The sequence below is a fragment of the Mastigoproctus giganteus genome, chromosome 14, assembly GCF_048544385.1.
Source record: "Mastigoproctus giganteus isolate SK-2022 chromosome 14, ASM4854438v1, whole genome shotgun sequence".
Taxonomy (NCBI): domain Eukaryota; kingdom Metazoa; phylum Arthropoda; class Arachnida; order Uropygi; family Thelyphonidae; genus Mastigoproctus; species Mastigoproctus giganteus.
Genome location: NC_143588.1, coordinates 22,414,292 through 22,430,869, shown reverse-complemented (window position 1 = coordinate 22,430,869; position 16,578 = coordinate 22,414,292). Strand labels below are relative to the sequence as shown.

Here is a 16,578-nt window from a genome sequence, read left to right as displayed (position 1 = left end):
AAACTTGGATCAGATATTATTTCATTTTCTTCTTCATCGGTAGGATGTGAGGCAACGTTTTAATTGAAGACTAGAACAGTTTACAGTTGTACACCATGTGAATGATTATGCCATGGCTGATTGTAAGGTGGTTCTAGGATTTGTGAGATTATGCAAAATAACTGTGCATGTTGGTGATCAGTACACAGAACTGGTCTGAGTGGAGTAACATTACAAGTATGGAGCCAGAAGCGGCATACCTTCTATATAATAGCAGATGTTAGCAGAAATAGCAGATGGCGATTTACGGGTGAGTCATGATTTAATCCGTTGTGGAACCTGTGGAATGTTTTCCAAGGTCGACCTGGTGACTAATCCTACCTCACCTGGGGATTCTTTTCTTTGTGATCGATGTAAGGAGTGCACCGATCTTAAATTACAATTTGGTGCACTGATGGAACAATTTGAGTCCCTCAAAAAACGAGTGCTTGCCCTCGAAAATAATGCATCTGGGAGCTCGTCAGGGACTCAAAACTCCAGCAATCTACCAAGTGATGCACACCCGATTCGAGCCTCAAAACAGAAAAACCAAGTGCAAACTACTCTGGTTAAAAAGGACATTGTTTTATTAGGAGACTCCATTGTCAGGGAAACGGGGAATATTTTTTGTAATAAAGATAGGTGGAGGAGAACCAGAGTATGTCTGCCGGGAGCAACTATTGATGATGTCACCAACAGACTGTCAGATTTTAAAGGGGGTAAAGAAAATATTATTATTCATGTGGGGACAAATGACATTAAACGTACACGATCTGACGATTTGTTGGAAAAATACAGGACCATGCTGAGGAGTCTGGGTGCGAGGTTGGCCTGTGCAGACATTGCTCCTTAAAGCTCTTCAAACAGAGAAGTTTTTCCTGATTTATTTTCTGCTTTATTAGTTTAAATTGTCATATTAACTTATTTTCTAGAGTAGCTTTATATTCCTAGTTACGATACTTAGTTTAAAGTTTAACTTAGACAGAGATTTCGTAGATATTACTTAGTATCGGTAACGGTATCAAATCCACGTGTCACAAATTGAACGAAAGGTCTTTTAACCAAATTTAGTCGATTTATTAACCAATTGTTATATCAAATTATCTTCTATAAGTAGATTATAGACCTAGGCAGGATCCTTAGTTTAGTCTAAATTGAGATAGCGAGATTTCGAAGCTAATCAATACTTACGAGTCCGTAGAAATACCGTTCATGAATTCCCGCCATTTTTACACAATAGCATAAGCTTAGTGTAGTATACTGCATAATATAATATTGTCAATTAATCAGTAAATCTATTAATCTTGATAAACTTTATTGTCAATTAAATTGTATTTTTAACTCTATAAATATATATAACGACTTAATCGTAACAAATAATTAATACATAACTATAGTGGTACACGTGATACGGAAGTTGTATAAAGGGAACACTAGATACCGAAAAAAAAAAAAAATAAAAATATATATATATATATATATAACATAACTGTTTTGGGATATAACTTAAGGATTTAATTTTTGTTTTAAATTTTATTGAATTAAATTGGAATCATGACTCTGACCAGAGCAGCAAAGCAAAAGGCTCAAGCTAATGGGAGTGCTGTGGTTCAGGGGAGAACTGAGGGGGGCAGTTGCCCTCTGAATCACAGTCTATTAAAATGCACTGTTTGCTTGATGTTTGCGGAGCAGTCGGGTACGGGACATGATACTGCCAAGGGGGATGTCTTTGTGTGTGCACGATGTAAGGAGTGCAAGGAAATCAGGCGACAACTCAGCGTTGTTATGGGCCTTTATGAGACCTTGAAGGACAGGGTGGATGCCCTTGAAGGAAATAAATTGAGGGGCCCATCAAGCTCTCAGCTGCCCACATCAACGCCAGAGCTTGCACTTGGTCATCAGGCAACACAGGGGCAGCCCCCTAGGCAGAATGCGCTGGTCCCACAGGAACTAGTAGTTGTTGGTGACTCTATTGTCAGGGAAACGGGGAACATACTTTGTAAAAAGGATAGGTGGAATAGGACCAGGGTATGTCTGCCAGGGGCAAAGGTTGATGACGTTGTAGAGCGGATATCATCTTTTAAGGGCACAAAGGGTGATATAGTTGTACACGTTGGCACTAATGATATTAAGAGTAGGAGACCGGCGGAATTACTTAGCAAGTACAGGTCACTGTTGAAAAAAAGCCGTGAATTAGGGTTGAACTTGAAAGTGTCTGCAATTCTGCCCAGACACGATAGGAGGGAGTATAGGATGAGAGCCTTGTCGATCAATTCGGCCCTGGAGGGATTGTGCAAGGCTCAAGGGGTAGAATTTTTTTCAGCCTGGACTGTACTTGTTAACAGGAGAGATTGCTTCTACAGGGATGGGATACACTTAAATAGAAAGGGTGCAAGAATTTTTGCTGATGCTGTCGAGGCAGTGTTAGGTGGGTCGGAAAACTGCTAGTTGGGGGGGATACAAGGACTAATAGATTAACAGTAGCCACTGGCAGAGGTGGAAGTGATTCTTGCACTGCTTCTATTCAAATGAGCAGAAGTCTGAAAAACAAGATGCAGGATATTTCAGAGACTGCTGGTAGTCATTGCGTTACAAGTAAACACATGGGTTGTGTTAGGGTAGCTAAGAATAGAAACAGGTGCATGTATACCTGCATGTACACCAATGCTAGGAGTTTGGTAAATAAATTTGATGAATTTGAGGTATTGCTCAAAACATCAAAGGCAGATATTGTTGGGATATCAGAGACGTGGTGTCACACAGATATAAGTAATGCGGAACTGGAATTTGGGGAATACAATGTATATAGAAAGGATAGACAGGACAGGAGGGGAGGAGGGGTTATGCTATTAATTAAGAAACACATAAAGTCAAAGGAAGTGAAGCCAGTTGACATCGATGGACAGGGCAGTGTCGAGTCAGTTTGGTGTGACATAAGCATAGGGAAATCAAAATTGAGAGTAGGAGTGTGCTATAGGCCTAATGACTCTGATGAGTATAATAATATATTGTACAGGGAAATAGAGTGGGCCAGTAAATCAGAGAGTCTTATAATGGGGGATTTTAATTTCCCAGATATTGACTGGAATTTGTGGGTTGGTCACTCGCACACTAGCAAGGCTTTTGTGGATTTGATTGTTTTCTACATCAGCATGTTCGTGAGGCAACAAGAGGGAGCAATACTCTTGATCTGATTATCAGTAGTGATTCTTCATGTATTAAGAACCTGCAGATAAATGAACCACTAGGTGGCAGTGATCACAGTGTGTTGAAGTGGGATTTACTCAAGGAGGTAACTACCATCAGAGGTAAAGGGAAGGGTTTTTGTTTTCGTAAAGGCGACTATGATGGTCTGAGACAGTATTTAAATTCTATACAGTGGGACCAACTGATGATGTTACCAACAGCAAACTCAAAATGGGAAGCATTCAAGGAACTAATCTTGGTGGCTACCAGGCTTTACATACCAACTAAGAAATATTGTTCAAGGTTTAGGCCTAAATGGTTGTCAGATGGACTAATGAGACATGTGGCAGAGAAGAAAAATGCATGGGATACATACAAATTAATGGGTGACATGGAAGCCTATGATAGATATAAGTTGGTCTGTAACCAAGTCACAAAGGAGATTAGGCAGGCAAAGGCAGACTACGAAAAATCCTTGGCAAAGGATGCAAAGAAAAACAGAAAGGAGTTCTTTACATACTTGAACTCTAGAAGGAAAGGGATGAATCAGATTGGTCCACTGGATATTGATGGTTCAACAGTTGAGGATCCTGCTCAGGTGGCTAACAATCTAAACGAGTATTTTGCATCTACATTCACACACGAGGAGTTATTCAGGAAGGAGAATGATGTAGGTAAAGTAAACATTGGCAGTGAGCTGGATGATTTTGTAATAACTGAGAGGAAAGTGGAGGAGAGATTGTTGAGGATAAACATAAAAAAGGCACCTGGGGTGGATGGGATCTATCCAGTTATATTAAAGGAGGCAGCAAAGGAAGTATGCAAACACCTAGCCATAATTATGAGAGCTTCTTTGGACTCAGGGGAGGTACCCATAGACTGGAGATGTGCAAATGTAACCCCAATTCACAAAGGAGGATCAAAGGCTGACACAAGTAATTATAGACCTGTTAGTTTAACTTCTGTTCCAGGTAAATTAATGGAGGCACTGGTTAAAGAAGCACTGCAGGATCATCTAGACAAGAATTCAGTTATAGCTCAGACGCAGCATGGTTTTGTTAAGGGCAGGTCTTGCCTGACCAATTTGATTGGATACTATGATGTAGTCACAAAAGAACTGGATGCAGGGAATAACTTTGATATTATATATTTGGATCTTAGAAAGGCTTTTGATACTGTTGCACATGGAAGACTGCTGCACAAATTGGAGCAGTGTGGCATTGGAGGCAAATTGCTGCTATGGATAAGGGGATGGTTGAGTGGCAGAAGACAGAGAGTGGTAATCAATGGACACTGCTCAACGTGGACTAATGTTATTAGTGGAGTTCCTCAAGGTTCAGTGTTGGGTCCATTGTTGTTTTCGGTGTTTATGAATGATATTGATGATGGGATATCAAGTTTAATGTCTAAGTTTGCAGATGATACAAAGGTTGGCAGGGTCGTTAAGGACACTACTGACGCTATGCTGCTGCAACAGGATCTGGAAAGGTTGAACAGATGGGCTGAGAGGTGGCAAATGAAGTTTAACATTGACAAATGTAAAGTACTACATATGGGTAACAGTAACCCCTGAGCAATGTATCAACTCTGCGGTACTACACTGACAGTGGTGGAGAATGAAAAGGACCTGGGGGTAATTGTGCAGGCAGATATGAAGTTCTCTGAGCAGTGCAGACGAGCTGCAAGAGTAGCTCATGGTGTCTTGTCAATGATATACAGGAATTTTTCTAGCAGGGATAAGGAGGTGATTATTCCCTTGTATAAGGCAATGGTTAGGCCACATCTTGAGTACTGTATACAGGTCTGGAGGCCTCATTTCAAGAAGGATGTAGAGCTGCTGGAACGGGTACAGAGAAGGGCAACAAGATTAGTAAATGGAACAAAGGGTTGCTCTTACGAAGAAAGGCTTAAGTTTTGCAAATTACAGAGTCTGGAGACTAGGCACCGGCGAGGTGATCTGATAGAGGTGTATAAGGCTTTGAATGGTTTGAGCATGCTCAATGCCAATGGGATTCTTCATCTTTCTCAGAATAATCACCTCAGAGGGCATAAATTCAAATTGAGGAAGGACGGATGTCGGATAGATGTGCGGAAATTTGCCTTTGGCCAGCGGGTGGTTGGTTGGTGGAACCGACTTCCATCACTTGTTGTTGAAGTTGATAGCCTAAACAAATTTAAAGCTCAACTGGACAGGTATTTCGAACGAACGGAGGGGTGAAATGGGAGAGGGTTTTTTTTTTTTTTTTTTTGGCTGATGCTGAATAAGCTTGCTTTCTTGCATCATATGCCTCTACTAATGCTAATGCTAATGCTAATGCTAAATGTCGCGAGCTAGGCCATAATGTCTATGTGTCTGCAATTCTGTCCAGACACGATAGGAGGGATTATATGTTAAGAGCCTTGTGGATTAACTCAAGACTTGAAGGAATCTGCAAGGCTTTAGGGGGTAAATTTCTATCAGCATGGCCCACACTTGTAGGTAGAAGGAATTTGTTTTGTAGAGACGGGATACACTTAAACAAAGGTGGTGCAAAAGTTTTTGCCAGTATTATTGAGGATACCTTAAAGGTTCAGGGAAACTGCTAGTTAGGGGGGATGTGGGTAATACTGACACGCGTTTATCTAATAATATTGGTCAATGTAACTCTTGCACATACCTTAAGAGTTCTTATCTGTTACCCCAACTGGACGTATTATCTAGATGTTCTGGGGGCAAAGACGTTTCACGTGCGCGGGTAGCTAATATCAGGGAAGAGAGCCTAAAAAACTTCAAGGGTTGTGTTAGGGTTGTTAAATATACAAGAACAGTAAATCTTAATTGTTTATACAGTAACGTTAGAAGTGTCGTCAATAAAATGAGCGAATTCGAACTGCTGGTTAAAACAAGTAACGCGGACATAATAGGGCTTACAGAGACGTGGTGCCACCCGGAAATTGGGGATGATGAGTTTCAGTACGGCTTGTATAATGTATTTAGGAAGGATAGGTTAGATAGAAGGGGTGGTGGGGTAATGCTTCTTATCAGAAGCAGCCTGAGTGCGACGATAGCTTTCCCGGATTCAGACGTTTCACATGCTAGTATAGAGTCTGTATGGTGTGAGATAGTTGGAAACAAAGGTATAATGCGAGTAGGAGTAATCTACAGACCAGGTGATTGTGAAGATTATGACAAAAGCCTCTACATGCAAATGGAATGGGCAAGTAAGCGTCAATGCCTTATTATGGGTGATTTCAATTTGCCTCTAATTGATTGGAGTAAATGGGAAGGAAACTCGACATGGGGAACAAAATTTTTAAATCAACTAGATGACTGTTATTTGTATCAACATGTCAGGGAAAGTACTAGAGAAAAGAATATCCTAGACCTCATCATCACACATGAATCAGATGACATAACAGGGCTGACAGTAGAGGAACCAGTAGCAGGAAGTGATCACAGAGTTCTACGGTGGATGATGACGAGAGAGGTAGCAGAAGTAAAAGGCAAAGGAATGGGTTTTAATTTCAGAAAAGGAAATTACGATGCTTCAGGTACTACATGGCCTCTATTAACTGGGTAGATATCGCGCAGAGAATGAATACAATTGAACTGTGGTACGCTTTTAAAACATTAATCACAGATGCCTTGAATGCGTATATACCATTAAAAAAATACTCCACGAGGAGGGTTCCAAGTTGGATGACTAGTGAAGTTGCCGCATTACTTGAGCAGAAAAAGGTGGCATGGAAAGGTTACAGAACAATAAAAAGTACTGAAGCCTATAACAGCTACAAGGTGATGTGTAATAGAGCCACAGAAAAGGTTCGACAGGCAAAGGCAGTTTATGAGAAATCACTAGCAAACAGAGCAAAGAGGGGGGATAAAGAATTCTTCACATATATAAATGCCAAGAAGAGCAGGACAAACCAGATCGGACTTTTACGTAAGGGAAAGGGGATAGTAATAAATACACCAGCTGCCGTTGCAGATGAACTCAACAGTTATTTTGCATCGATATTTACAAATGAAAAGCCTTTTGTGGCAAAGGGAAATTGTGGGAGCGAAGTTAAAAAATATGTAATTAATGATATTGAAATTTCGCAAGATTATTTAATGAAAAAACTTTCGAGCCTACAGACCAGTAAAGCTCCTGGAGTTGATGGAATATACCCTATAATCTTAAGAGAGGCGGCAAGCCAGTGCATTGAACCATTGAGGCTAATTATGCGAGCATCATTAGACTCTGGGGAGATTCCCTTGGATTGGAAAAGTGCAAATGTATCTCCCATACATAAGGGTGGCTCTAAAAGTGAAGTTGGAAATTATCGACCTGTCAGTCTGACTTCAGTAGTAGGGAAAATCATGGAGGCAATGATCAAGGGTGGAATTCAGGATCATTTGGATCGAATTGAAATTCTCAAGGATACTAGGCATGGTTTCGTAAAGGGAAAATCATGTTTAACAAATCTGGTTCGCTATTTCGAAAGGGTCACTCACGAGCTGGATTTAGGGAATAATTTCGACATTGTTTATTTAGATTTCAGCAAAGCTTTTGACTCAGTCCCACATGAGTGGTTGCTTTATAAGCTGGAACAGGTTGGAATCACTGGGAAAATCCTTAGATGGATAGAAGGATGGCTTCAGGGCAGGAGGCAGAGGGTTGTGATAAATGGCTATTCCTCAGATTGGGTTGATGTAAGAAGTGGGGTTCCCCAAGGATCAGTATTAGGACCACTGTTGTTTTTAATTTTCATAAACGACATTGATGAAGGGATAGAGGGCGTGATGTCTAAATTTGCAGATGATGTGTTAAAATTGGTAGAGTAGTTAATGATCACTGTCAAGCTGAGCTTCTTCAGAGAGACCTAGATAGACTTCAGGAATGGTCAGAAAAATGGCAGCTGTGCTTTAATCCAACAAAGTGTAAGGTATTACACCTGGGAAACAGTAATCCCAAAAAAACTTATTCACTTGGTGGAGTTCAACTAAACCCAGTACTGGAGGAAAGGGACTTGGGTGTTACGATACGGTCAGACATGAAATTCTCTGAGCATTGTAAACAGGTTACAAGGAAGGCCCATGGTGTCCTATCGATGATCTATCGAACTTTTGCAAGTAGAGATAGGGACGTGATAATCCCATTATATAAGGCTTATGTTAGACCACACTTGGAATACTGTGTTCAAGTATGGAGACCGCACCTGAAGAAAGACATCGAGCTTCTTGAAAGGGTGCAAAGAAGGGTAACTCGCCTGGTGAGATCGGCAAAAGGGCGTCCTTATGAAGAAAGACTTCGAATATGTGGGTTGCAGAGTTTGGAAACTAGACACCTTAGAGGAGATTTGATTGAGGTGTTTAAGGCTCTGAGAGGCATCAGTAAAATGAATGAGGACGAAATTTTCAAGATTATAAATGATGCTAGAACTAGGGGACATAAATTCAAGTTACGGGGGGAAATGTTTAGATTGGACTGCAGGAAGTTCTATTTTAGCCAGCGAGTTATAAATTACTGGAATAAGTTGCCTTCATGGGTGGTAGAGGCCGACAGTTTGGGGAAATTCAAAGGTCATCTGGATAGTACTTTCGGGTAAGGGAAGCGCATAGGATGATAGGTTTAATTTCCTTTTTATTTATTTTTTATTTTATTATTATTTTTTTTATTTATTAATTATTATTATTTAGTTATTTATTTATTTTTTTTTTTTTTGTTTTTATCATTGTTTTGTTCGGATTTTTTTTTTTTTGGCTGGTGCAGCATAAGCCATAGGCTTTCTTGCACCATGCGGCCGTTACTAATACTAATACTAATACTAATATCCATCCTGAGTTGGTTATAGTCTTTGAAGAGCTTCAGGATGTTGGCATACAGTAGTGTACTGAGATTAATACCCAAATTAGAATCAAACTTGATGGAAAAATCTAACAATAGGCTGAATAAGAATCCTTTGCCTTGATAAAGATGACCATTATATCTTTAGACTTTTGGTATTTCAAAAACATGCCTGCAGCTGCATAATGGAAGCAGCAAGTCATTTAAATTTTTTGCTTTAACATAATGTATTATATTAGGGAAACAGACTACAAGTATCTACTCTGTCTCAAATATTAATGTAAATTATTACTGTATTTCACGAGGCTTGCATCTTCCTTTCATTAACACATTGTTATCATAGAAAAGTACTAGGTGATAAAATGATAAATGGCATGATGCTATTTGAAAAGAAAGCATTAACAGTAATGACTTCATGCATCCATTAAGTTTATTGTAAAGAAAATGCAAAATACATGCCTTTTTATCCAGTTCTGACTGTTTCAGAAGTTTACCAGAGAAAGATGTAGAATCTCTGTTCTTTGAAGCACCACTGTCAGGGCATGTTTTTTCACATGTAATGTCATCAGAGGGGATTGTAAACTCTAATGATGGAGAATCAGTTCTACCACGAGGAAGAACTGGAGATGAAGCTGATGATGTAGAGCTTAGATCAGATATTGGATCATCTTCTTGTTCGTCAATTTCTTTCTCCAACTGAACAAGGCCAGGTGGTTCAATGTCATATTTAGAAGCAATACGACCTAGTTCTAACAGACATAATACAACCTTACGAGGGTGAGTATGTAGAACTGAAAGTAAATTTTATAATTTTAGGATACAGACTTCAAGAATAAATACATGAAGATAATAGGATATTATTGATTATGCACATGTATTTGAATGAAAATAAATAACTCAAAATATTGATAATTTGATTAGTATTTGCATTACTGAATATACAGTAGAGGACATAAACATTGTAACAGTGATAGGTGTAATATAATGCAATAGTTAGATCGAAAACAATAATGCATTACAATATGTTGGAAAAAAACATTATATAGATTTTTCTAAATTAATGCTACTTGTTTTAATTCCAAACTTTATTTATTGGGTTAATAATCTCCATCTGGATTTACAGGGAGAAAAAAAAAGTAGCATACAGATTTAAAACTGAACAGAAATTTTGTGATATATAAGCATCAATAATATTATAATTTTCTATTTTACAATTTTTACAATAAAAAATAAACACTAGTACTTCAAGTATTTGTGCAATCACCTCATGCTACTCTGCCAACTGCATGCTAGAATCCAGTTTATAATGTAAAGGAGATTAGTTCATGGTGCTACATGTATAAGTTCTCTTGATTCTGCAGTTTTCTATATAACCATTTTTCCCAACACATGCCAACAGTGGTTTATGAAGCTGAAATAAGGAATATAATTAGCAGGCTATTTTAATCTCTTCACAAGTTGATCTATGTTTTTCATGTGTAGAGAATGAATATAGATCTGTTTTTCCAAGGTCAAGTAAATTTCAAGTAATGTGTCCATTTATAAAGTGCTAATTGTCCTAATTTTTCTAGTATGTCCTGCCATCTCTTATCTTAGTTTTCAACTAACAGTAGACAGTTTTAACAGATGATAAAAGGAAAATACCTTTGTAAATTGGAGGATTTTTCACCTGTTGAAGAAATTCTATAGAATTTAGAGATCCAGAAATTGATGAAATCAAACTGATTGATTCATAAAAAGATGTGGAAGATATTGTTGCTTCAAAAAATATATATATATAAATAAATAAATAAAAATAACAAGTTTATCTTTTTATGATTTTTAATGAATATTTTTAAATTTATGTTTTTTAAATACTGGTTTGATTTCTGGCAGTAATTTTACTCTAATGCTGAGCAATTAGTCAAAATAAATTATTTATTTTTTAATTTCTATAAAATTAAAGTTCATGAAAAAATGAACAAACTCGCTCCACAGAGCCCATCCCCTACGAAAACTGACTATAGGAAGCATATACACATTCTGTAAACTCACTGGTAAAAAAGGTTAACCCCCTAGCAAGCACACCAAATTCAAATCCACCAGCAGCTGCTGTTAAATTTTATATACCAATCAATTTTTTGGGAGAAAAAGACATGAATGGTTAAAATGGGAAACTTTAAAGTATTATTCTTAATTCTGATAACATTGTATAATAATATCAAAAACATAATTAGAAACAAAAGTGATTAATAATGCAGATTGGGAGAGAATACTGTATTCACTCTCTCTCTCTCTCTCTCTCTCTCTCTCTCTCTATATATATATATATATATATATATATATATATATATATAAATGATAAAGATGCAATGAAATTACTGAAAGTCTTAGTAAGCAGGAATGAGAAATGAAAATTTATAAAAAAATTTATAAAAAAATATATATAAAAGATATATAAGACTGGGTTATGGATCTGGGGTACTATGGTAAACGTAGAAAGAACCGGCAACCATAATGAAAAATAGACAAAAAGTAATTATCAGTGTATTTGCATATTTGGTAGGGGAGTTGAGGTATCAGGTGTAATAACCATGGAAGAATTCAGAGAACTTGTATGTCCTAGGACTTTAACTACTTCATCGGGGTGGGGGGCTCGGCAGCAAAAATCGCAGGAGCTATAAACCAGGTCTCTGTTTCTGTTATGATGTACACGCAAAAGGTATAAGTACACATCATAGCTGACTCGACAGAGACCAAAAGGAAGAATAAAAGAATAAATAAATAAATTCATCTTCTGGTCCATACAGATAGTAAGTTTTCTTGTTTTGCCCCATCTCTTAGATTTCCTTGATTTTATATTTCATCCTTGTTTTTCCACAGGATTCTATCAGCATGAACTTATTTATTTATTATTATTTTTATTTTTTATTGTATTTTTTTTTTAAAGTTTATTTATTCTTTTATTCTTTCTTCTGGTCTCTGTCGGGTCGGCTATGATGTATACTTATACCTTTTACGTGTACAAGGAACAGAGACCTGGCTTATTGCAGTGGCTCCTATAATTTTTTCTGCCGACCCCCCTAATGAAGTAGTTAAAGTCCCAGGACCTACAGCTTTAGGTACTTACAATAATTATGCTTACATTACTGCATTTTGTTTCGGGTTATTTGTTTTTTGCATACAGGTTCTCACATTTCTTCCACAGTTATTACACCTGATAGCTCAACTCCCCTACCAAATACACAAATACACTGATAATTACGTTTTTGTCTATATATACATATATATATATATATATATATATATATACAGCAATACCTCCCTTAGCATGGCTTCAAACAGCACAGGTTTCACTATAACACGGTTTTCAATTAAATTTAAGACAAAAATTTACTGTATATTAAAACTCATTCAATAGCCTAGACATATACTCTACATATATGCTGGGTTGCCATAGCCTAGGCATGCATACATATATGCTGCGCTGTCATAGCCTAGGTATGTGTACATACATGCTGCAGTGCCAACCCTATTGTCTCAAATGCACATGTGCCAATAGCAACGTGCAACAGTGTTCAGTATTCTTAATTTCATCCTGGCGAGATGATGTGATAGCTTTTCAAACTTTTCATTTCACAATTTATTTTTTAACTCCTTTAAATACAATTTCAAATATATTTGCATCTTGGCTAGAAATCAGTACCAATAACATGCGTTCTGTTTGGCAGCATGTTTTGTCCCATTTGGCAAATGATTTCACTGGTTTTGAATCCCAAATTCAGATAATTACCGAAGGCATTGTGAAGATCGGAAAAGACTTGGGATTCGAAAATTTTGAACACTGCCAATGTATGTGACTACATTGACTCACATGCAAATGACTTAGATAATGCAACCCTCCTTGAAATTGATGAAAAAACCGCATATGAAGAAAAGGAAAACAATTCTGAAGTGGACAACACTGACGTGGCACCAAAAAATTTAACAGAAGAACATAGCCTGCAAGGTGATTATGAATGGAGATCCGGATGTTGAACATAGCATGAAAAAATGGCAATTTTACAAGACGGGATTCGATGCTACAAAGACTTATACTCTGAGAAAAAGAAGAGACGACTTCATGAAATATCTAAATAAACAATAAAGCTATTTTCTCATCTCTCATGATGTTACCTTTTCATGAATAAAATTTTTGCAATATTTTTTATTTCAAATCCTTTTAATTGGCTATCAAGTGCAAATTGTTTATAGATTTATTATAATTTGTTTATAGACTGTTTCTCTGGTACGCATTCAATTAAAACTCATTATAATTATACCTCAATCAGCACGGTTTCACATAACACGGAACAGTTTCGGTACTAATTATCAGTGCTACGTGGGGTATTGCTGTATATATATATATATATATAAAAGAATACTCAAACAATACGGAGGAATCATCTTAAAAATGCAGTTGTCCAAATGATGGAAACAATCCTTATAATGAGACTGAATTGAATAATGCTCCAAACCTGGATGAAAGCATCTGGCATTCTCAGCTTATAATGGAGAATCGGTTCTACCACAAACATGCTCTAGTAAGAGAGGGCTTTTGAAATGTCTGGGGGGGGGGGACTTTCTTTTAAAATTAAACTGGAGCACTAAATGACCTGTTTCTTGTGGTAATTTTCATAATAATGCCATGTTGGGACAATTAAATGTAATGAAATTATCTTGTACTACCCCATTTATAACTACAGGAAGCAGCTGAGTAGGATTTACTTTGTTGTGAATATTAAGTAAACCACAGAAATTTTTCATATAGGAATAGTAGTCCCAGCCTGCATACATTCTCAGCATTTTCAAGACAATTATTATCTTATCTTTGCTAACAATACTAATAATATTTTAGTACCATTCACAATACTAAAATATCATTAGCATATTATATTATACAGTACCTTGTCACAATGAAAAATGCCATCGTTTACAAGCTTGGTGATGCCATTATTTCATATTTCTTAAAATTAATATGTACGCATTAGATATAAAAACAATGTGAAATACAAGCTAAAAAGCAATCTCATCACTTGCCAACACCTAGCTATTGCATAACTTCATTTCATAAGCTCTGGAAAATGTTATTTTATGTACAGATTTGATATATGCATGTATACTAATGTCATAGGGTAGTCATGCACTCAGATTTCCAAGTGGAAACTTTCATATCTTTCCTCCAAAAACCTTTAAGCTGTTCTAAATCTCTAAATTTGCAAATTCCCAAACTATTAGTGAAATACAAGGAGGCGGGAATTTTCCTTCTATTCTCCTTCTCTTCCTTTCACCTATTTAACCCCCCCCACACGCTTTTGAAATACTGCAAGGGAATCTGCAGGGGCTATAAATATGGCCTTCGACACATGTTCACTTCCCCTTTGAAGATGGTATAAGCAAAAAGCCCCAGTCAAACTTCAGGTATTTATCTCCCTTTATACTTCCAATTATTTGCCATGCATGGATTTAGGATAAAAGCTTGCTTTCATTCCTTTGTCTTGTTACAAGGTTCATTTTAGGCAGGTCTTTCAATACTATTTCCATCTATTCTAATTACAGGAATACCTGGATGCAGTTATTCCTGAAAAAATCTCAGATAAGATTCCTGACTTAATATATCTATAACATTAATATTCTATTTTTATTTGATTTAAGTTCAAAGCATTGATTTAAATTCAAAATGAGGATGCAGATCCTCTATAAGAGAAAATCACAATAAGTTAGCATTTGTCCGAATTTAGAAATATTAGTGAGTCTCAATTACACAAGTTGTCTGTCCAACATGTCTATTATCAAATTTTGAGACAATAGGATTCCAATAATGTTTTTTATAAGTATTCAGGGTAGTGAATGATACTGAAACATGAATCTCTTTCACCCTGCTTCACATGTATGTGAAAAATTACTGTAAATAAGCATGAGAAACTGTTTTATTTATTTAGCATTACCATTAGTAGGGCATATGATGCAAGAAAGCAAAGCTTATTATATAGCATCAGCCAAAAAAAAAAAAAAAAACACCCTTCCCCATTCATTGACTCCAAATGTTTGGCTAGTTCTGCCTTGAACTTTCTGACGGGATATTTCCACTTGCTCAGACTAAGAACCTGAGGGGGCATAGATTCAAATTGAAGAAAGACAATGATAGAACAGATGTGCAGAAGTTTGCCTTTAGCCAGCAGGTAATTGATTGTTGGAATAGACTTTCATCTGTTGTCGTGGAAGTTGATAGCTTAAAGAAATTTAAGGCTAAATTAGACAAACATTTTGGGTGACTGGATGGGCAAAATGGCAAGGCCTATTTTTTTTTTTTTTTTTTTGGCTGATGTATAAGCTTGCTTTCTTGCATCATATCCCTCAACTAATGCTAATGCTAACTTATTTAAGTTGCTGACCTCCACTATGACAGATGGAAGTTTGTTTCTACTATCAACCACCTGCTGACTAAAAGCAAATTTCTGCACATCTATTCTAAAATTGTCTTTCCTCAATTTGAATTTATGCCCTTTCAGGTGAGTAATCTGAGTAAGAGGAAGAATCCTATTAGCATTGAGCTTGCTCAGTACATTCAAAGCCTTATACACCTCAATTAGATCACCTTGCAGGTGCCTAGTCACCAGAAGCTGCAATTTGCAGAACTGTACTTGGTAACACCAACCTTTTGTTCCACTCACCAATCTCGTTGCCCTTCTCTGTATTCATTCCAGTAGCTCTACATCTTTACTGAAATGAGGCCTCCAGACCTGTATACAGTACTCAAGGTGTGGCCTGACCATTGCCTTATACAAGGGGACAATCACCTCCTTATCCCTGCTAACAAAATTCCTGTATATCACTGACAAGACACCATGAGCTACTCTTGCAGCCTTTTTGCACTGTTCAGAAAACTTCATCTCTGACTGAACAATTACCCCCAGGTCCTTTTCATTCTCCACTACCCTGAGTGTAGTACCACCCAGTTGGTACATTACTCTGGGATTACTGCTACCCATATGCAGTACCTTACATTTGTTAAAGAATAAGAGAAGTTCACCTCAATATTTCAATTACATTTGTCAATGTTAAACTTCAGTTTCCACCTCTCAGTCCATCTGCTCAAATTCTCCAGATCCTGTTGCAGTAGCATACTATCATTACTGTCATTAACAACCCTGCCAACCTTCATATCGTCTGCAAACTTAGACATTAACCCTGATATACCTTCATCAATATCATTGATAAATACCGAAAACAACAAGGGCCCAACACCGAACCTTGGGGTACTCCACTAATAACATTAGTCCATAAAGAGCAGTGTCCATTGATAACCACTCTTTGTCTTCTCCCACTCAACCATCCTTTTACCCATTGTAGCAATTTTCCCTTAATACTATGCTTGTGTCACCATCCCTGCCAGAGAAGTAGGACATATAGAAGAGTGAAAAATGTATTTTTATAATCATAGGAAATAGTATTATGTGCTGTTTTTTTCTATGGGCTATTAAACAGGCCATGAGTTTAGATCAATATCAGTTAATGAAAATACAGCTAAAACTTGATAATACTG

At 37.1% G+C, this 16,578-nt stretch overlaps 1 protein-coding gene across 1 annotated transcript in view; it reads right to left on the bottom strand.

Moving 5' to 3' along the window:
* LOC150075012 (growth arrest-specific protein 2-like) overlaps positions 1–16,578 on the bottom strand; it is a 195,578-nt gene that overhangs the window by 31,134 nt on the left and 147,866 nt on the right. Inside the window, exon 5 of the mRNA XM_090388717.1 lies at positions 9,474–9,805. Coding sequence (XP_090244843.1) covers positions 9,474–9,805 — 332 coding nt within the window. The remainder of the gene's footprint in view (positions 1–9,473; positions 9,806–16,578) is intronic.